Source organism: Monomorium pharaonis, chromosome 5, assembly GCF_013373865.1.
Source record: "Monomorium pharaonis isolate MP-MQ-018 chromosome 5, ASM1337386v2, whole genome shotgun sequence".
NCBI lineage: Eukaryota > Metazoa > Arthropoda > Insecta > Hymenoptera > Formicidae > Monomorium > Monomorium pharaonis.
In genome coordinates this window covers 7027939-7050154 of record NC_050471.1, presented here as the reverse complement: position 1 = coordinate 7050154, position 22216 = coordinate 7027939, and the positions used below count along the sequence as shown (strand labels likewise).

Below are 22216 nucleotides of genomic sequence, written 5' to 3'. Positions count from 1 at the left end.
CAAATTGATTGGCCCACAAGCAAAATGCATAAGAAATCCAACCAATCAAATGTCTTATGCATTTATGTTATTGGCCGGAATTCATAGTCGAATCTTATTCAAGTTCCAGCTTAAGCACGATCTTGAGACGTCAATGCTGTTATTTCATTGGTTAAGTAAGTCTCAAGTCGGCTCGAAGCTAGACTTAAGACAATGCTTGAGCTTAAGATCGGTCTATGAATCCCGTCCTATGCGTTATGCAAAAGTCTGTGCGGAGGCCCATAAGCTGCATAAACATAGCATAAGACTGTTGAACCAATCAATTCTCAGTATAAAGTTGCCATATTGATATACATAAGATGCTTATTGGCCTAGAGCTCTTATACTATGCTTATGCAGCTTATGTCATTTTGTGCGTGATAGCCCTAAGAAGTAAAAATATAAAATATGAGATTTGGCCATTTCGTTTACTCCTAGTTTTTAATTGGTCAAATGTTATTCTTATTCATTATTCCATTACTCCTGCTGACATTGTAGACCTTGTATTATTCTTCTTACTATATAGGTTGCGTTCTAAAATTCACTGCTACTGAAAATTATAATGTAGATTATAGATTTTTAGTACTGATAGTGAATTGTGGAACGCAGCTTCAATTATTAGCGTTTTCGATCGGCCTAGATTAATCGGCTTCGGGAGCGATTAATGACGTCATAAGATTATGAAACTAAAGAACCTCTGAAGGAGAGTGGCAAACTGATCACGTGACCGCGCCTTAACGCCCCCATCAAAACTTTTGACTATAAATACCGGCCTTAACGTATTACGTGCTTAAAATGATATTATAATAATGGCCTAATTAAATTAATTATCTTCAAGCACACTTATTATGTATTATCATTTTCAAGCACTTGGACAATAAAAAATATATATTGTGGACTAGTGGAAAAGCAATTTCTTTTTCAGGTCATCGTAAACAGTATATTCCCAGCAAACACAGAACATTGCAGCAACATTGCGGCAATGTTGTAATATTGCTGTGATGTTGCTATAATGTTATAACATTGCCGCAATGTTGCTGCTATGTTCTGTGTTTGCTGGGTTTGTAATGTCGATATTTTTTTTTCATACACAATTTGTTAGTAAACTTTTAATATTTCAAAACCAACACCAAGGGAGATGCGAAGAGACTCATTACGTACGCAGAACATGCGAGGCTTCATGGTAGACATTTTGAAGTTTATTGGGTTTCTTCTGTATCGATTATTATAGGTATATCACGTGCACGTCGTGTACGTTTGTGCGCCGAATGTATTTGTACTATAAAATATTTCTACATGAATTGCGTTCTCAGATCTCTTAGCTATAACAAATCATTATAGTTGTCTCAGTTATTAATAAATAAAGAAGTTTGCTCTATGTACTCTATACGCTCATTATGCTCCTCTCTCGAATTAAATTACTTACTGAAAATAAAAAAAATGGATGAAAAATGAAAAGAAATGAGAAAAAACTCGAGTTATTTTGTTAACCGAACGCGAGACAAAGGAGAAGACAAATAAAAAAAACGTCATATTTTATGTGCATTTGTGGCTACGATTAATCACGCCGGATGCGAATACGCATCTAAAAAAAATATTTATACAGTGAACAATTATCAATATATTTCCTACGCTTTCTGATCATTAGTACAAACATTGCTTCTCCAATCGTGACGACTTTGTATTTGTACGCGTACGTCAGTTTATATCCAATAGTTAAAATAAATAAATTAATATAATCATTAAATATATTTTGAATATTAGAATATATATATATATATATATATATATATATATATATCTAGTATATATATGTAATAATTAAATTTATTTATATATAATATTAATATAGTGATAAATAAAAAAACTACAGTATAAATTTTGCGTAAATAAAAAGAAAGCAAAATATTACAATAAAATGCAAACTAGATAGGTAAAAATAAGTAAACAGGTAGAAAAGACAGATAAAAAAATAGACTTTAGTCAGATATACCTCTTACTATAATAATTTATGCTAACAAGCGATGTCGTCATTTGCATTAATGTTATATCTATTTTCGTAGTATATATAGTGACATTAAAGATTAAAAAGTAATTAAGGACAGGAGTAGTTACGAACATTTTAATATTTTACTTTATAAATATTGATTTTGCAAAGATGTCTTTCGTTACTTTCTTAAGCTCATTAATGTTAATACATATTATATAAATAAATGTTAAAATTATTGCCTGCTTTATTAAAAAACAAAGATTATGTATTATCTTAATTTTTTCTAATTTTTATTTAAAAATAGAGCTGGCATAATTATATTATTTATATGTAAATGTTAAAAGATTTAGAAAGAAATCGATTTGTGTTAGCTTTTGCATGCTCAGTTTTCTCTTTCCGAGAGAATGGGCCGAGAACTGAAGCGCGAATAACACACCCATTTCATTTCTAACGTAGAAAGCGCATTTGAAAGAATTTAGCGAACTCTGTTTATGACTTTGCCCCGACAAAACAAGGAAAAACCACCATTATTTCAACATTAACACATTAAAGCTTAAAAAGGATTTAATTTCTTTTTCCGTTTTGTACAATATTACAAAACGCGATTTTAATAACCAAGAGTAAACAAAAGAAACAAATCACTTTTAAACTTAATAAGAGAATTTTCCAGAGGCATTTAAACGTAATAATGAAATAATCTATAAAATGTTTGGAATGTTTGGTAATACTTAATTGAAATGTGACACACGCATCCTTCATATATCTCGTGGACAACCGTGTCCTAGAGCAATGAGAATTATTGGTCCTACCGCTCCCCCGTGTCCACCCGTGCGAAGCCGGAGTGTGCGGTGCGCGCGCGAGGCCGGGGGATCGTGCGACGAGTAGGGGGTAGAACGCCGAGTGCCGGAGGGTCTGTCCCTCTTTCCCCCTTGCAAGCGGCGCAGCTTAATATCCTCCGTCGCCGAACGACGACGGCAGTGTTCGCTTGCGCAGCAGCGTGCCGCGTCGCGGTAGTTTCTCGTGGGAGCCGTCGGTCGGAGTCGGTTTCGAACGTATCGTCGGAAACCCCGCCGAGGTTGCCGCGCGCGTCTGGCTCGGTCGTAATAAAAAGTCGGGTGAACGTAATATCGTTCGCGGGGGGAGGAAAGAAGGGAAGAGCGAACGGAGAGCGCGGGAAAAAGGTTTGCGTGTCAAATTCGTCGCACCACGTTCGTACATACGTTAGGTCGTCGTCCCCCCCTCCCCCCGTCGGTCGCGGAAGATGGCTCCGTCGTGCTTCGAGGTGATCCTCGTCGGCTTTATCCTCGTGCTGCCGTTCCTGTACGAGACCAGCCGCACCTTCCGCTACTACTTCAAGTTCCTCATCTACTACGGCATCGTGATGATGAATTCGGTCCTGCTCACGCCTGTCTTCTCGCTGCGCCCCGGCAACGTCAAGAATTTGCTGTCAGTATCTTCCCCGCGGTCGATCGATATTGTTTTGTGTTGTTGCCACATTTATCGCGCGCCCACTCGCTCTCTCTCCGCTCTCTGATTCTTTCCCCCGATTCTCTGTCCGGCCACCACCTTCGACGCCTTTTCGCGCGTCTTTTGTTTTCCCCGTTGTATGTTGTATCCCTTGAAGCTTCGACAGGGCTGCGTTCAGAAACGTCACCCGAGTGCTTTTGAGTATCATTTTAGCCTTGTCTATCATTCAACGAACAACAATGATAGAATGATATCCGAGAGCACTCAGGTGATGTTTCCGAACGCAGCCCAGGCGTCGCGACGGAGTTCGTCGGCTATGGGAATTTATCGACCGGCGCTCGTACGGTGGGTGGCGGTGTGTTTGCGTTTGTTGCTGCCGTATTGTAACACGAGCAGCAGCGACCACAATGATGCTGGTGCCGGATGGGGATCGGAGGAGAGGATTTAAACTTGTTGTGCTCCTATGTTGTATGGGAGAAAATGAGTCGCTTCCCATAATAATGGTAGTTCTCTTTGTCCCCCCCATCTCTCTCTCTCTCTCTCTCTCTCTCCCTCTACCTCCCCTTAACGAATAAAATGATGAATGTCATCAAGCGATATCTACTTACGTCGCCCCAGTGATGACCGGGGCCGAGACAGCCGACGGTGGTGGAAAATCTCCCGAATGCGTGGGAGTAATTGCCGAGGGATGGCCGAGTGAAGATCAGCGGCACTCCCGACGGCAATGATTGCTATATTTAGCTTGTTGACATGGAACATTTTTGTTAATTATCGATATTCTCGGTTATCCGGACATTTTGTGCATTCTACCCAGATTGAATACCTTTTGTATTCAATTGTATCAAATATCTGAGTATCAAGCTATAGTATTTAATCCATAGTAACGGTTTAAATGATGCTTATAGCACTTTAATAATGAATATTTTCTCATTTTTTCCCTCTTTGTTCTTACAATTAAAAATTTTTTTAATCTTTCGCGATATTTTGATACGTTGACATTTAGATTTGTTCTTGTATTTAAAGTTATTTTAAGCACAATTTTAAGATGTTATAAATTAAAGTTAATATATATTCACAGTCCATTTTTATTTTTATAATAATATCGTTTCAAGAGTACAAGATGTTATCAATTTATCACGGTTTAGAATCTTAAGATATCACTTAAGACTCTTGAAATAAAAATCGATTATGAATATCAATCACAGAACTCTATTTGCATCTTAAGATTGTATTTAAAACAACCTTGAAAGAGAATAATCTTAAAAACGGACTGAATACCAATTATTTATTAAAAACACCAATTTGCGTTTTTTTTAATGCAACCTTTTGACAACCTTATCGATAATTATATTTTTAATTTAATACGTTTTGTTGTAAAGTTATTAAAAAAAATTATGTTCCATGTAATTACATCCCTAATTTTGTATTTATGTGCAATTAAAATTAAAAAAAAGAAAAATGGCAAGATAAATTCCATTCAATACGAATGTGAAACCCTTGAACGAATCTTAAAGTATTTTAAATCTGCTTAATCATACGACACGATCAATGATCTTGGTGGAAGATAGGTACATAGTACAAAGTTCTACAAAATTCTTTAACGCTTGGAGATTTCTAAATACCTATATTGTATATACGCAATTCTTGATAAATATTTTTTCATTGACTTAAATCATTGAAAATAATTTGAGAAAGACGAAAGAGAGAGAGAGAGAGAGATGTGACTGTATGCAAATCCATGAATAATTTTTCATGTATTAATTCATTGATATATAGAAGAATTTTTTATAATACTGATGTAATTTATTTATAAAAACATATCAAAACGACATATTTTAAAAGCATAAGTAGGAAAATTATATTGTTTAAGAAAAGAAGGAAATTAAATAACACTAGTTTACATAATTATTTAATTTTAATTATTATAGAGTGAATTTTTAACTTTTATTGGAGTGGAAAATCACTTGAAAAAATGTAGTGGCAATATTTTCACTCTAAGAAATTTAGAGAGTAACTACATATTATCTTGAGTTTTAATTACAATTAATTTTTAATAAAATTGTGTATAAGAATTTATTAATTATAATATTTTTTAAATAGCATTTTTATGTTTTAACTGTACAAAAATTAAAATAATTATATATATATCTCTCTATATATTTTTTTATCTGTGCCACAAATTATTTAAAATAAAGATATCTGGTTACTGTTCCATAAGTTAATTTACATTTGTGCTATGGCAAAAATGTTTTTTTTATCTTGCAGACTGGCATCGTCGTTATGCCATCACATCAGTACTCTGCTGGGTCTGCGATGGGAGCTGCGGGGAAGAGAACACTTGGAGAAGAACAGAGCTTGTATAATCGTGGCAAATCATCAGAGCTCACTAGACATACTGGGAATGTTTGATATTTGGCCGGTGATGGACAAGTGCACTGTCGTCGCCAAGAAGGAACTTTTCTACGTGTGGCCGTTTGGTTTGGCCGCGTGGTTGTGCGGTCTAATTTTCATCGACAGAATGAACTCCGAAAAAGCACGAACCGCCCTCAACACCGCCACAAAGGAGATCACGGAGAAGAAGGTAAAGAAAAAGATGCGCGCGTAAATCACCGTCATTTGCTTTCTACTATGTTTTTTACGCGTTACGCTTTGCAGATTAAGCTGTGGATATTTCCTGAGGGCACCAGACACAATACTGGCGAGATACATCCGTTCAAGAAGGGTGCCTTCCACGTTGCGATTAGGTCGCAATTACCTATACTACCGGTCGTATTCTCCTCCTATTATTTCTTATCCGCGGAAGAAAAAAAATTTGATTCCGGTAGGTATATAAATTAAAAAGAAAGAGTAAGTTGTGAAAACAATTTCTTTAATTACTCGAAAATTTCATGAGATTATCAGAAGCAGTTTAAAGTATATTTAATTAAAGGGCGCATTCTCGTAACGACATTGCCGCCCATCTCAACCGAAGGACTCGATACAAACGACATGGAAGAGTTAATGGAAAAGACACGAAATGCCATGAGCGAAGTGTTTCACGCGACGAGTCGCGAGATCCAGCAGTCCCTGCCTGTCCGGTAAGACGCCGAACGATCATTATTAGGCTGTAACGAACGAGCTCACGCACGTTTTCAAGAAATGAGCAAATAAGCTTACTTCTTTACAAGAGTTAACGAATAAGTCTCCACGCGGGAACCAAAGACTAAGCGTCCGATTAGCTAATATTATCTTATTGCGTTATTACAATATGATACTCTAATTTTATATTTTAATGTCTCTCCAACTTAGAGAAAGTGGATAGCGTCAGATTTTTCTATCCGTCTACATTCTTCTCATGCCTTTATTCATTATCTTATAAATCAAGAATTTAGACGATTCTTCAGCATTTATGACTAAGTTGTCGATTTTATGTTTATTATTGGTGTATAGATACGTTTTCATATTTATACATCAGAATATTGCAGCAATTTACAGTAATATTACACAATGTTACTGTAGCATTATTGGAACATTCTGTAATATTCTGCGCTGTATGAGATCGCATGTACGATAAACGATAGTTTATGATTTGATTGCTGCATATAATAAACTTTTTTATTTAGAGATATGCATTTTAAAATGAAAAAAAAAAGTTTCTGGTAAAATACGTATACGATTGGAAAATAATTATATATGTCGCTAAGAAGAATTATAAACATCGTTTTTAATCAATATTAGACATAATTTGGAAAAACTGCGTACATGAAGTATCTATATGATATACTCTTTAGCGTGGACGCACCAAGATAGTGAGAGAAAAAACGAACTTTCGATATGTATATCATGATTTTTCATAGAAGTTACGGGTTGTAAATATGATTGGTTAGAATGCATTTTTGCATAAATTATAGAAATATTGTTAACGTTTATACTTAACGATTTGTACTAAATTCCATTAGATATATTTTGCTATATATAAACTATGCTTGTACATTTCCACTCGTCTGTTTTATGCTTCCACTCGTTTTCATATAATTATTTTGTAAAAAGATTAACAAGGAGATACCGAAATGTGATAATAATCGATTTGGATGAAACTTATTCTATCGATATATTATCATGTCAAATATTAATGGATAATAAAAGGATAATCGGTTATATTCAATCGTTGGCGAGAAAACCGTGAGTAAAAATTACGAGCGCCTTATTAACAAAGAAGAGAATCTTTCGGCGATCTTTCAAGAAATTGCGATTTTCTCGCGAACGGTTGAATATAACTGATTATCCTTTTACCCATTAATACTTGACATGATAATATATCGATAGAATAAGTTTCATCCAAATCGATTATTATCATACTCCGGCGTCTCCTTGTAAGATACATGCAATTGTAGAAAAAGTGCACTTTAATTTTTAACATTTTAAAGAGAAGCATATCTCCTTCAACACATTCTTTCAGATGATTTTCCGAATATATATTTCCTTTGTGAAATATAAAATAAAACTTAACTTTGGTTATCGATTAACTCGTCACTGTATATCGAGATAATTGTTCATAATCAAGATAATAAGAAAAATAATTTTAATTGAATGATATTATAATAAACCTGAGGCACATTAATAGTCACTTTGTGCTACAGTGTACATACGTTTTTCACCTACAATTAGTTATGATTGCGATATTATGATAAAATGATCGTGATCGGTATTCGACATTAAACTTTAATCCTTGGACATTCCTCGGATGATCGCACTTTCAATTTCATAGTGTCTCTACTCTCTGCATACTACGATTGACGAAATGTCGCATTCTATATTAAGGCAACATCTTCTTTTACATTAAATTTCCAAACAGTGATTGTGTTCAGTTCAGCGTAGTTTACGTAATATTTTCTTGCTTATCGCATTTCAATTCAACTAGCATTAATAGAGTTGATTAAAAAGATCTAGTTGTTGGTAAGAAAATATTATGCCAAATTGCGCTCTTTTTTTCTTCCAAGATTCACTGCTGAAATTCATAAATTTTAAAATATATAAATATACGAATTGAGAATATCAAATGTTTGTCCATTGCGTTTCTTTCAATATTGTATGGAAAAAATTGTGTTTGTTGCAGAATCATAAACGTTTGCTCGCGGTCATAAAAAACAAACTCTAACTATATCGCGTATGTAACGTGTCAACATGATCAATCGTTCGCGCGACTTCCGCACTGCGGTACGTTTATATTTTGCATCAGATATCAATTTTCTTGTAAGCTGCAACGATCACACAATAGTCGTATAGTACAATCCGAACAATGTTAAAGCCGTTTTCGTTTAGCCGTTAAAATAGTAAGAGAGAGTAGTGCATCATATTAACTTTCAACAGCTTCCCTTGTAATTAAAAAAAAAAAATGTATTTAAGTAGAAAACTTCTGCTTAAGTGTATACAAACACAAGTATTTGGAGATTTCGATTACCTGACCGATCGAGTGTTCTACGATGTTCAATTAATTATACGTGATTTCAAACATGCACGATTAGCGATTTATATGCAAAAAATAAATCTCGAATTCATTGTTACTTAATTAATTATAATTAATTGATTAATTTATTTATAGAGTGCTTTATGTTTTTTCATATATATATATATATATATATATTCAGAAAACTTAACTAACTAATCTTACAAATTCCTTTACTTTTCACGCTACAGTTCACACTAATGTAATCATCCACGATCTCGAACAGCTAATTTTCTTCTGAGCATCGAATGTGTAATATGAATTGAGTTTTGAAGATTAATTTCTTTTTCCTTAAAATTCAATTTAATTATTTTAGGAATATGACCGGCTTATAACAAAATATATCTTTTTAAGTTAAGGAGTCGGCAAGAATGAGAAAATCAGTGTTTAATTTAAAAAAAGTTTGTATGATAGCTTAAAGAATGCTCATTAATTGAATAAAAAATTTTGAGTACATGGTCCCTTGTTTTCTAAAAAAAAAAAAAAAAAAATAAATAAAGTTATTGAAAATTAAGTTGTATACTATGTTAAGAAAATATTTTGCAATTTTTATCAGTGACTGTATAAAAATATCCGCGACGTAACTTTTGATTACGTGTTTTCAATTAAAAAACCTAACAATAAAAACATTTTTTATTTAATTAAATATTAGAAATAATTTTTTACACAAAATAAATTAGTTGAAAATTAAAAATAGTAATTTTTGTTTTACATTTTATTTATTTATATAAATATTTAATCTTTGTCATACATTTTTCACAATAGCGAGGTTGAAATTTGAATTAAAAATTGAAACATAACATTTTGCCATTAAGAATATCGATTAAGTGAAGACTTATTACATTTGCACCTATTTTTCATTAAATTTTCGGGAATAAATATAATTGTTTAAGAAAATATCTATAGGAAAATTGTTTTTCTAATTCTTGTCGACTCCTTTAAATAGTTTTTAGACTACGTAAGAAACTGCGTACACTTTTCTCACACTGTGGCTGTTATATGTTATATATGTGTTATATGAGATAATTATTGATTCGTCATCATAATTAAGCTACAGGAATATTTTTATATCAAGAATGAATCGAGATGTATAGTCATTGCGAAATATGTAATCTTGTTTGTCGGATATATTTCTTAATCGAAAAAACATTTCGATAATAACATAAATCCATTGTGACTTCGGCATTAGATAAAGGAATGTAGTTCACGAAGGATTTGAAATTTCGAACCTCCGAGTTAATCGATCTTATTATAGACTATGTTTGCACGACATCCTTAATCAAGTTTAATAACATCTGTACTTCTAGAGCTGACCAATCATAATCATTCCACTCTTCCGAAGAATAGCTGTAATTGATCAGTTTTATAAATCCGGTGTTACTAAACCCAACGTGTAAACGTAGTCATAGATGCAATCAAGTAAACATTCAGAAGACTTTTGAATGAATTGATCGCGTTAGTATTATCTTCCTGATGAATATAAAAGAAAACGCACAATTTTCAATCGTACGCTATTAACGCTACGTTTAATATACGATTTCTAGTGTAATCGAATAATATATTTCGGGCATATAGACAGTTTGGAGTCAAATTTTACCATTTAAAAATCTGAAAAACAAGAACTTTCTTGAATTTACAAGTAATGCCGATGTCTATCTTTCTTCTCGAAAATATCATAAGTTTCATTATTGATTTATCGGTATAACCGCTAAATTACGTAACCTCACCGCTTAATTACGTAAATGATTGAACTGCAGATACGTAAAAAATATTTATAAAAATTACTTTAAAATCTTAACGATGCTACAGTTATCGAGAATGTCGTCCACCAAAGATTTATCATCTCAGTGCCAATTCACAAAAAAAAAAAAAAAAAAACGGCTGTTACCACACAATAGTTTCGTAGGCGATGCATCATTCCATTCTTATCTTATTAGGCGCGGAACTATAGATTTGAATTCTTTTAACTGCAAGCGTTGATCGATTGTTTTATGAGAGAATATTACGTAAAGTTAATACGTAGCTTATTATTCCAAAGAGTTTTGTACTTGGGCTGTGCATTTATCATGATGTAATATTAAATATAAATGACTGACCGTGATATCCGATTGAACACTTAACGAATGTTAAACGACGATCGCAAACGGGATTCAACGAATTATTGTATCTATGTCATTACAAATTCTTTATTTGTTTGCAAAGCAAGCTACACAACTGATCGAACTTGTCAAGAAAAAAATGTTTTTGTATCATATTGATTACAAATAATCACATAAATTAAATAATTTGCAGAGTGCAAGAGCAGATATAATAAAGATACCTGATTTTAGTTAATTGGAGCATATTGTTTTATTTAATTCCTCCAATATCATACAAACAGATGTACAATAATTCGAAAATGCAGATGTTAACAATACACATCTTTTTTTCAATAGTTCAATATCAGTGCAGCGATATTGGTGTAACTATTTTTAAACATAAGAATAACATTTATTCAAGTATTCAGGCAGCCATATGCGTTCCAAAGATTTAAAGATTGTATAATTCAAATTTTTAAGGTATACATAAAGGATTTTATGAATTATATAAATGTGTTTACAAGATTAAAGTAAGGTCTCTTAAGAATAGATTAGTTTTATTCATTCTGAATCTCGCATATGGTTTATATTTTCCTTCTAATGTAAAAAAAGGTTCAGCTGAAAAAAATAATACCTAAGTTACGTTATTGTTTGCAATTAGCTTATAAGAAAAAAACTTTTTAATCTGTTCAAAATTGAAAACTTACATACATAATTACACCAACATGGATTACTTATTCTCTTTACAGTCAAGAAAGGTACTCTTTCTTACAGTAAATATGTTATAGTTTTCTACACTTTTGCTTCTTAAGCGTTTACTCTAAAATTATATTACATTTTTAACGTATCAAAAAAGAAATACGCAAAAAAATACCTAGATTAAGTCTAGATTGACATTGAAATTACATATCCAAGGTCGTGGTGTTTTTCTGTTTCTCCTGGCTCTCGGTCCATGCTTTCGCTATCGTTTTCTTCATCTCATCATCGCCATCTTGATACATCTTTTTCATGAGGTTCATCAGGCTGGAACTAGGATCACTGTCCTCGCCTAGCTCGGGCATGGACGGCGTCTTCGCGTCCTTTATTCTCTTTTCCACCAGTGTGACGTGTGACCAGTCCTTGGCAACCTTCTTCGCGAGCGACACGACGATCATGTCGGTCTTCACTTTGAAGTTACTCTTCTCAGTGTTGATCTCCCCACACAGATTATTGATTGGCAAGTGATAATTCTTATTGTCGAGTCCAAGTATGCGTAGGTCCAAAGATTTCTCTGTAAAATTGCAGACAACGGCTTCTTTGGGCAGCTGGTGAACGTTGTTCAACGTTATGTAGAGCTTCATTGTCGTGCTCGTTTGGTCCCACCCATAGTTGTTTAGTTTTACTTCATAGCACTTTTGAGCAATGTTGAGCGTGGGAGTTGTCGCCTTGACAGGCATATCTTTCTGTTCCACAAACTTCTCCATATCCGCCCGCAACTTCCTGATTTCCAACATTAATATATTCTTGGTGTGTTGTCTCTTAGCCTGCTCAAGTAAGCTGTTGAGTTCCTCGATATCTAATTTCATCTGTGGAAAAAAGTAATTATTATTAAATATTTTAATAATAATAATAGTAATAAAAGTAAATATTGATTTCATAAAATACATCTAGTAAAGAAAATGTAAATAATCATTTAATTGATCTGGAAAAAATTGTAATCTTTCTTCAAAATTTAAATTCATAATAGTAAAGTTTTAAGAACTTTTTATATTATTAATATAAATTATTTAAAAAAAATTGATTAATTATTGTTAATCATATTTTAATAATGTAAATAAGTTAAATGTATTAGTTAATATTAATTAAGTATTGTTAATTATTATATGTTAATTATGTACATCTTCATATATCAAGAAGTGAATAATCCATCACTTTGACATGCCAATTTCGGCTTACAATCATTAATTTTGCCTCTTTTTCCCTCCAAAGTGTGAGCCTAAATCGGATCTCATTTTATATATGCATAAAGTGCAGAAAAATGTAGCTGAAAACTAATAACAACGATAATACTCACCTCCTCAGCCTTTGTTGCCATTGTCGTCTTTCAAAGTCTTCGAGTTTCGCTGGATTTTACACAATTATCACAAATTTTACACGATGTCAAGACGCACAAACGGATGTTACTAAATCGATATTCTGAGATTACGCTTCTCAGCAAGGCACGAGATCCTTAGGACCGGCTGTCTAGGAACCTTCCACTGCCTTCCAGAACTTTCCCTGTCGAGGTTATTGTTGAGAGGAGACACACGATACACTCAACAAATATCTCTCACTTCTGTTCTCTGTAGCTGCACTGTTCTACACTCTTTGCACCCGAAAAAAAAGAGAAAGGAGTAAGAGGCAAGGCACCGATTTTGGATGCTTTAGGACCACGATGTATTATCATATTTATCTATTCTGTATAAGCATTCGTTACATATAAGCCCGTATTATTTGTATTTTTTTTTGTCTTAAAAAATATTTATTTTTGTTAATTTAAAATGGTATACATATATAATTAGAAAAAAGGAAACAGAATAAAGAAAAATAAAAAATTCTTACAGAGCAAATCTTAAATTTAAGCCTCTATTAGACAAAAGTAATCTCGCAATATGCGATAAAAAAAAAAAAAAATAGATCAAATCGACAGTAAATGGACTGGATTTGTTAAAATTGACTCAAACACTCCATGTTGTTAACAATTTATTTTCTTTTTACACTCGGTTGCATGCTATTTATAATACAAAATTCGAATCCGGCATTTTTTGGACAAACAGGTGTCCACACGAAGGCTTGATCGCAATCCAATATGATCGCTTTTACGTTAGGTCTATTCTTTTTATTTAAACTTCTTACACACAGTTTGTTTCTTTTCTCCTTTCTTCAACGCGAAAGGAAAAAGGAAGAAAGAAATGAACCGTGCAAAGAGCTCAGCTAAAAAGGACAGGCCTGATATTACAGGCCACCAAAATGTGTTAATTATACTAATTGGTCGACGATTTATTGTAGAACGGCAGCGTTCGCGGCTATGCTGGGATTGTTGATGACTTCTCCCAGGCTCTCGAGTAATTCTTTTCTATAGTCGTCGAAATCGCCATCTATAGCATTGATCTGCTGGTTCTCGATCACGTAGAGACAGCATTCTGTGTCTCGAATCAGCCGTTCGTCGTGCGAAACAATGATAACACCGCCCTTATAATCGTTGATGGCATCTGCCAATGCGTCGATGGATTCTATGTCGAGGTTGTTGGTTGGCTCATCTAGGATCAGCACGTCTGGCGCGTTTAGACAAAGCTCAGCTAACGCGACGCGCGCCTTTTGACCGCCCGATAGGTCCTTCATTTTGATAGTGTGTGCATGAGAGCTAAGACCGAAAGTACCTAACTGTTTGCGCGCTTTTTCGTATGGAAGATCGAATAGTCGCATCAGATATTCCGACGGAGTCTCCTCGGCAGTTAAGTGTTCGCCAGAATGCTGGTCAAACCTTCCTATCCTCTGTAAAATGTGATTTAATTTAGAAAAATCATATGCCATATAGATACTAAAAAAAGACTTTTAAGATAAAGATATTAAAATAAAGTGTTACTAGAATAATCTTTTATTAAATAGAAGATCTAGATTTCAATTTTGATCCTATTACTTTATATATTAGTTGAAAGATATTCTATAAATCTCAATTAATATATTTAAATTAATATATTTATTAGTGGGAATTAATATATTTCAATAAATCGTACTACTGTTTCGCGAATCACAAAAATCCATAAATAAGAAAAAATTTGGTAACTGAACAATCTACAATTTATAAAATAAAGAAAGCATGATTTGTCTAACAAACACTTACCAATCGATGATTCTTTGACACTTCCCCCTTTTGAGGCGTTATATCGCTCATTAGTAATTTCAAAAAAGTGGATTTACCAACGCCATTGGGGCCCAGTATCGCTACTCGAGAACTCAGGTCTATACCAAAGTCTGCGTCGATAAATAATGGCTTTTGTCCTTCATATCCAAATGTAACATCTACAAAAAAAAAAATTAAATATAAAATTAAAACATACAAAAAATTCAACTTACACTTTTGTTACATTGCTTTATCTTCAGTTTTTTTAAGTTATTACAAATGCGATTGGATAATTATGGATAATTATGGATAAGTTACATACTTTGAAGACCAAGAATTGGCGGTTGTAATGGCGGAGGATCTGGAAAACTGAATTTCACTATGTATTCCCTTGGTCTCTGCAACAACTCTGTGGGTCCAGTGTCTTCCTCTTGTTTCTGCATCTTTGTTCGATTCTTTTCTTGTTTCCTCGTAAGAGCTTCCTTTTGCTTCTTTTCAGCCTGCTTTTTACTCTGCCCGGCCGCTTTGAGATCCTTCAGACGCTTTTCTTGCTTTTCATACGCCTTTACCATTTCTTTTCTTTTTTGCTCGTACATCTTTTTGAACATGCTGTAATTTCCCTTGTAATAGAACAATTTCTGTTGATCTAGGTGTATCACGTCCGTGCATACATTATCCAAAAAACTCTGATCATGCGATACAACCAGCAGAGTCTTCTTCCAGCCTTGCAAGTAGTTATCCAACCAAATTACAGCGTTCAAATCTAAATGATTAGTAGGTTCGTCCAACAGCAATAACGTGGGTTCCAGGAAAAGTGCTCTTGCGAGTGAGACACGCATTCGCCAACCACCAGAGAAGTTCTTCGTTGCGCGATTCTGCATCGCACGATTGAATCCCAGACCAGCGAGGATTCGTCTGGCACGCGGTTCTGCTGAGTCCGCTCCGATGGCCTTTAATTCATCATATACCTGAAAATAAGATATAAATCGTATTATATACAAGTTTTCAACAGTTGCATCTTTGAAGACAGAATTCAGATTGCAGAAGGAGAAATTAAAGAGAATAAAATTATCTTTTTCTAAAATTTATTAATTAATTTCTAGAGACATAATTTAAACTTCATAAAAATGATGATTACCTCTTGCAATCTGTTCTGCACAGTAGTATCTCCCTGCTCTGTCAACTCCTCCAACTTCTTGCATTCAGTCTGAAGCTCTTTGCATTTGATATCAGCATTGAGCACGACTTCTACAGCAGGAGTGTCATCTGCTATAACTTCTTGTTCACAATACAGAACGTCTATCGTTGGTGGAATATTGAAGGCTCTTTTTGCTATATGGCGAAGCAAGGTAGTTTTGCCATGACTGTAACAAAAAAAAGAACGTCAAATATTGCCTTAGTTTGACAAAATGCATAATTTTTATATTTTATATTATTAATATTGATATTGATTGCAAAATTATTAATATTGATAATTGATAAAATTTAATTTGAAGGCTATATTATATTGTGATAAATATAAACTATGTACTAGATTTTTCAAGATTTAATTTTAGAATGTTATTAAACTTTAGTTTTATTTTAAAATAATATTGGATAATCTTGAATCTACAAAAACTGCTTAAGCTATCAAAATTTTAATAATAAAAATGGTACTAAAATTGGATAAAAGTTCAATCATAGCATTTCAAGATTAAATCTGAAAAACTTATCTTGCTATAAAGGCCACAAAAGTGGTTAGATAATTATATAGAAGTAGTTAAAAAATTCTTAATTTTAATAAGTAAATTTTCGTCCTGATTAAAGTGTGTTAATGTAAAAAAATATGAATGACACATTTTAAGATTAATTGAATATTTTTTTGTACAACTCTCTTATGTAAAAACACATTTTTCAACAAATTATATCTTGGTTGATAAAGATGTCAAAACATAGTTTTAAAACTAAAATTCCAAACTGTATATAAAATATAAAATGAAAAATCAAGATAGGAAGAAACTTTCAAATTTTATAATAGCTGCTTGTGAAAGCTCAGGGATAAAGCAGGACAAAGCAAAGCGAGAGTGTATACCCGTTCGGTCCCACGAGGCCGTATCGCCTCCCTTGCGCTATGAGCAGGCTGGCGTTGGTGAAAAGCTCCTTGCCCTTGGCCGCAATGCTGAAGTTCTCCACCTTGATGTCAACCGCGTTATCCAGCTGCTGATTGCCGCGTTGCTGCGTCTGGCTCTGTGAGATTGTGAAATTGGATTCGAGTTCGCTGTGACCCTGTCCGCCCTTCGTCAGCATCTCCATCGTCCGCTCGTATTCCTGTTGCTTCTTCAGCTTCTTCTTCTCCTTGTGGGTGAGCTTCTTGCTCGGCACAACCTCCTCTTCATCATTGAGCTCCACGTCTGCAATCTTCGTCGCGACATCGTCGGCCGCCCCATTCTCGATCGCGTCGTCACTTTTATTCTTGTTCTTGCCTCTGGTTTTGCCCGACATCGCTGTTCGCGCGATTGTCCGTCAATGCCAGGCAGCTGTTCGCACGCCTTAACTTAACCTAACCTCACTTTTTCCGCGTGCACACGGCACAGAAATCAGAAATCACAGAACACGAGAACCAACACATTACCGTACCAGTCACCACACTCGCTACACACACCACACACACACACGCACACACAACCACACCACACACACGCACCACACACACCCACACAGCGCTCCATCTATTCGTGAACCGTTGCGCGCTTGCGCGTTCTATCGGCCGACTCGGTACGCCGAATGCACCCGAACAGACCGAACGTAGCCGAGCGCGCACGGATAGGATGAACCAGAATGGATGGAGCGGCAAGGTCTCTGGGGCTCGATTCTTGAATTCATTCGCAAGAAAACGTATGCGCAAATACCCGCTCTAACAGAAAAGTTGCAAGTTTATTGGTTGAAAGCCATACGATAGCCAATAAATTTTCAACTTTTCTGTAAGAACAGAATTTGCGAATACGTTTCTCTTGCGAATGAATTCAAGAATCGGGGCCCTGGTAGATGAACGATAGGAAGAGAAGGAAGGTCTTCGCATGAGCGCCATTTTGGGGCTATAAACAAAGTGTATGTGTAGTGTTTGTTGTTGAGAAGAATGAGTGAGAGTAGTAAAAGTGGACTTGTTGGCATGTGACGTCATACTCCTAGGCTGCGTTCGGAAACATCACACTCGGGTGACGTTTCTGAACGCAGCCCTACATGGAAACGCGACAATACTTCCAATGCTGCCAACTTTGCTGCCCGGCCGGGCCTATTTTCGAGAAAGCGCCGAACCCAGCCGAACCGCGCCGAACGATAGAACGTAGCAGAATGTGAGAGGTGCACAGCTGATTTTGAAAGTTGTTTTTACACATTTTCGATGACAATAATAATGTTGGTTGTCGACGACGTTTCGCGATCAAGTGTCACCGCGCAGATGCATAGGCTCCCGGAGATGATTTGATCGAGACCCGTCTTTTCGCATCGACCGACGCCCGCCCGGACCAAGCAAGTTAGACCGCAAGCAGGTGGAATATCGCGCGTGTGTCATTGTTTTGTCGGTTGTTCAGGACACTAGTCGAGATCGTGCGAGCATCAAAAGTGAGTCATGAATCAAAGACATTAAAAATCCTTCCGTTCGCGTGAACACATTCGCGGGGCATGTCTCCAAAGTAGATTCGATGGCCGTATATTTTTGTCGGCAATTGGATCTAACCTTTCCTTTGTTCAGGCAAGTTCATTTTATTTATACATTATCATTGATTTTGCGACAGCCAATTATTATGCACTCGTCCTTATTGTCCTCGCACGTTTAGTGTGCTGCTTCTGATCAAATCTTGTGCAATAGTATCTCGGAATAGTAAGGTATGTTGAAAGTAAAAGTTTTGCGGAGGTTTCTATACTAATTTCTTTGATGGAATGCAAACAGAAATATAACTGAATTTTCTAACGTATTAAGATGCTATACTGATTAGAGAAATGATATTTCATTTAAATTTATGTTATGCATTGACAGATTCCGTTCTATTTTTGTTGACAATTTGCTGTTGACAGGTTCTGCCAGAACATTAGCTTAATTCTGGGATGCTACTATGGGTGAATTTTTATCCAATTCAATTTTTTTTTCATTAAAATCTTAATGGTTTAAAATAATATTTTCAATAAGCTTCTTTAAATTAAAATAATGTACAATTATTATAACACCTTACATTCTAACACTTACTTAAAATTGGTATTATTTTTAAGGGCAGTGTTAATGTAAGAAGAATATGAGTATTCCAATGCAATTGCATTCACATCTATTTGTGTGCAAATTGTTGAAATTTTAATTACTAAACAAATATTTAGCTTTAATGATTTAAGTTACATCTAATTTAATATTTTATTTAGCATCGTACATGTTTATGTTTGATAATTATATTTATAATTTATTAAACAAACTCTTCGCAATAGATGTAGTGCAGAGAAAAATTATAGTAATTGGAAATATAAAAAATGTTTTAAACTTTTGACCTAGTCCTCTATAATCGACTGATTTGACTCACATTTTGCTTTGGCAAAGATCCTTAGGTTTTGGCAAAAACAAAGTTTAAAGGAAAAATAAAGCTATTTCTGAAAAATTTTACAGATAAATTAATGACAACACCAACGCTATGAAATAAAAATTGTAAAGTAGTTTGGTGCATTACTTAACACTTGCAATTAGAGCTAAATATATAATAAACATTTATTTACTTCCACTTTTTAAACTTTTATTCTGCTTGTTATAATTGTTATAAGTGTCGTAAATATTATTTGTCAATGTGGAATGCATCATAATTTGTAATCTATTTTGGATGTTTAATAATGGAAATAATAAACAGTGAAGTAGATAGCGATCTTAATTGTAAGACTTAGGTACAGAAGTACCCTTCGTAGCTTCGCTCATGATTGCAGAGTGCTGAGTATGGCGCAAGAAGACCCAAATAAGTTAACAAGAGAAGATTTTGATGCCGGCCCATGCAGCTTTGATGAGATCGAGCCGGGCTTGTTCCTGGGTAATCTCACGGCCGCTACAGACGTCGACTGGCTGAAGGAAGCTGGAATAACTCACATACTAACAATAGACTCTTGTCCGTTGCCAAGAAAGATTCAGGAACGTCTTCCGAATTTAATCATAAAGTACATTCAGATGACAGATATGCCGCGGGAGGATCTGCTAACGCACTTTGAAGATTCCTACGAGTTCATCGACCGTGCCCTCGATTCCGAGGGCAGGGTACTGGTGCACTGTTACTTTGGTGTATCACGCTCCGTCACTGTGGTGATCGCATACATCATGAAGAAGCACGGGTTGAGTTTCGCGGATGCGCTCGAAGGGGTGAGGTCAAAGCGCCGCTTTGTCGCGCCGAATCCCGGCTTCATGGCGCAATTGCGACTTTACGAGCACATGGACTGCGGCGTCGATAGCACCAACGTGCAGTTCAAGATGTATCGGTTACAGATTGCCGCCGACAAGGTACGCAAGGCTCGCATTCTTCCTCAGAGCTGCGTCGACTTGGTGAAGCCAGATCCCGCATTGACAACCGTACGTCCTGAACCGTCGGTCTACCGTTGCAAGAAGTGTCGTCGCATCGTGGCGAGCGCCAGCAATATCTTACCTCATGCGCCACGCGAGAAGCAGATCTGGCGGCATATCAGTTCGAAGGATAGCGAGAACTGTGATAAACTGATCCAGCGGAAAGACGAGTCGGCGCGAGTTGAATTCTGCGACAAGATCTACTTTGTAGAACCGTTGGCCTGGATGCCCGATATTACGCACAACGTCGAAGGTAAATTGAATTGCCCTAAATGTAACACGAAACTCGGTTCGTACAGCTGGATCGCCGGCAGTCAGTGTCCCTGCGGTAGTAAGATCGCACCGGCTTTTTATCTGGTGCCGTCCAAACTCGACTGGAGTAACGTTGTGCAGAATGTTCAAGTAACGGTATAGTATTGAGAGAGAGAGAGAGAGAGAAAGAGAGAGAGAGAGAGAGAGAGAGAGAGGGGGGAGGGCATGGAGTAAAAAATATATCGGAGTAAGAAATATATTAAAGCAATCAACTTTATATAAATTTGTGAAGAAATTTTCCAAGGAGAAAGAAATTTTCCAAGATTGTCAAGATACTTACCAAGGTAACACAAAAATAAAGAAAGATATATTGTTGAAAGTGCGTCGAATACTTTGTAGACGCCATAACGTTTTGGATACGTTCGAGGTATCCTTTTGATGTTTTTTAAATGTTTGTCTTGTTAAATTATATCCTTATGGTCCAAAATGATTGACGTAGTCATATTGACATTTAACCCTCGGCAGGTAATATATCTTGTTAAGCTGTTGAACTTTAGGTCTAAATCATTCCATGTAAAATATCGTCCAAATAAAAAAAAAATCTATTAAAAAGAGAATTTTAATAAAAAATTCTAATCATATCACTTTATAAATGTGAGGTCTTGCATTATTTACACTTCACCTAATTCCACCCACATTTTGTGCCAAAATTTAAAAAGCTCCATAGTATCTGCTGAGGGTTGAGAAAATGCATTTTAAGAGTGAGACAAGATACGATTACAATCAATATGTACGTCGGTTGACTATATTCTAATCCTGTGCCAATATATATTTCGATATGTGTACATATATATACATGTATTTGTTACATATATCTGTATGTTGTGTACTCTTTTCTGACTTTATATATATATCGAGAAAACATACCCAAAGATAATCTCCGATCTCAATGTTTTTATTGCACACGACGTTGTCTTTATCAATACCGTCTACATATATCTATGTAAGGCCATAACTTCGTGTAGAATACCGTATTCTGTATTTAAAATATATTGCAATGTTCTAACATATACTTCCTCATGTATATAACTTAATGTGCTACTCTATCGACGCGAAAAAGAAGCACTATTTATTTACCCTGTGTGTTCAGAACTTACTTAAACCTAATCTAATCGGTTAATTATCATTATCATCATTTGTTATAAGGCACACGATCAACGTTGGACGTTTATAGTTTACGATAATCTGTAGAATATCCTTTTTTGCACATATCCCCTGGGATTCCCAGTTGCAGCGCGAGATCATCGAATCATCATGGAATCGACTATGGGAGTTTTAAATTTAGTCTTAACAATCAACTTATACATATAGTATCTTTGGTTTAAACGATTAGACGAGCGAACATTCACAGTCACTTTTATAAAGATTCCGTTAACTGATTCTTCACATGTTTGCGTAACATCTCCAGAATGATATTGTAGAGCAACTCGAACGGTCTGTTCCGCGA

At 35.1% G+C, this 22216-nt stretch overlaps 5 protein-coding genes across 9 annotated transcripts in view; 2 read left to right on the top strand and 3 right to left on the bottom strand.

Moving 5' to 3' along the window:
• Positions 1-2926: 2926 nt before the first annotated feature.
• LOC105830417 (1-acyl-sn-glycerol-3-phosphate acyltransferase alpha) lies at positions 2927-10838 on the top strand. Its single transcript, XM_012669717.3, has 4 exons — positions 2927-3454; positions 5741-6056; positions 6131-6296; positions 6405-10838. Exons 1-4 carry the CDS (start codon positions 3270-3272, stop codon positions 6554-6556), a joined length of 819 nt encoding a protein of 272 aa, XP_012525171.1. The 5' UTR covers positions 2927-3269; the 3' UTR covers positions 6557-10838.
• Positions 10839-11289: 451 nt separating this feature from the next.
• Positions 11290-13370, bottom strand: LOC105830418 (calcyclin-binding protein). The gene is made up of 2 exons (XM_012669718.3): positions 13092-13370; positions 11290-12603 (listed from the first exon to the last, which is right to left on the bottom strand). Exons 1-2 carry the CDS (start codon positions 13110-13112, stop codon positions 11941-11943), a joined length of 684 nt encoding a protein of 227 aa, XP_012525172.1. The 5' UTR covers positions 13113-13370; the 3' UTR covers positions 11290-11940.
• A 376-nt stretch (positions 13371-13746) lies between these two features.
• LOC105830416 (ATP-binding cassette sub-family F member 1) lies at positions 13747-17580 on the bottom strand. Its single transcript, XM_012669716.3, has 5 exons — positions 16972-17580; positions 16039-16264; positions 15223-15868; positions 14901-15079; positions 13747-14551 (listed from the first exon to the last, which is right to left on the bottom strand). Exons 1-5 carry the CDS (start codon positions 17379-17381, stop codon positions 14057-14059), a joined length of 1956 nt encoding a protein of 651 aa, XP_012525170.1. The 5' UTR covers positions 17382-17580; the 3' UTR covers positions 13747-14056.
• Positions 17581-18171: 591 nt separating this feature from the next.
• Positions 18172-21748, top strand: LOC105830419 (dual specificity protein phosphatase MPK-4). 4 transcript variants are annotated; one of them, XM_028192793.2, is made up of 2 exons: positions 18172-18630; positions 19836-21748. In XM_028192793.2, the coding sequence occupies exons 1-2, from the start codon at positions 18581-18583 to the stop codon at positions 20869-20871; spliced, it is 1086 nt and encodes a 361-aa protein (XP_028048594.2). In that variant the 5' UTR covers positions 18172-18580; the 3' UTR covers positions 20872-21748. The 4 variants fall into 4 exon arrangements, with proteins under 4 accessions (XP_028048594.2, XP_028048598.1, XP_028048597.1 ...); XM_028192797.2 differs by having other exon boundaries at positions 18173-18500; positions 19818-21748; XM_028192796.2 differs by having other exon boundaries at positions 18173-18764.
• LOC105830421 (paired mesoderm homeobox protein 2B) overlaps positions 21514-22216 on the bottom strand; it is a 63531-nt gene continuing 62828 nt past the window's right edge. For both annotated transcript variants that reach the window (XM_036287652.1, XM_036287651.1), the window contains exon 5: positions 21514-22205. In XM_036287652.1, coding sequence (XP_036143545.1) covers positions 22153-22205 — 53 coding nt within the window. In that variant the 3' untranslated portion in view covers positions 21514-22152. The remainder of the gene's footprint in view (positions 22206-22216) is intronic.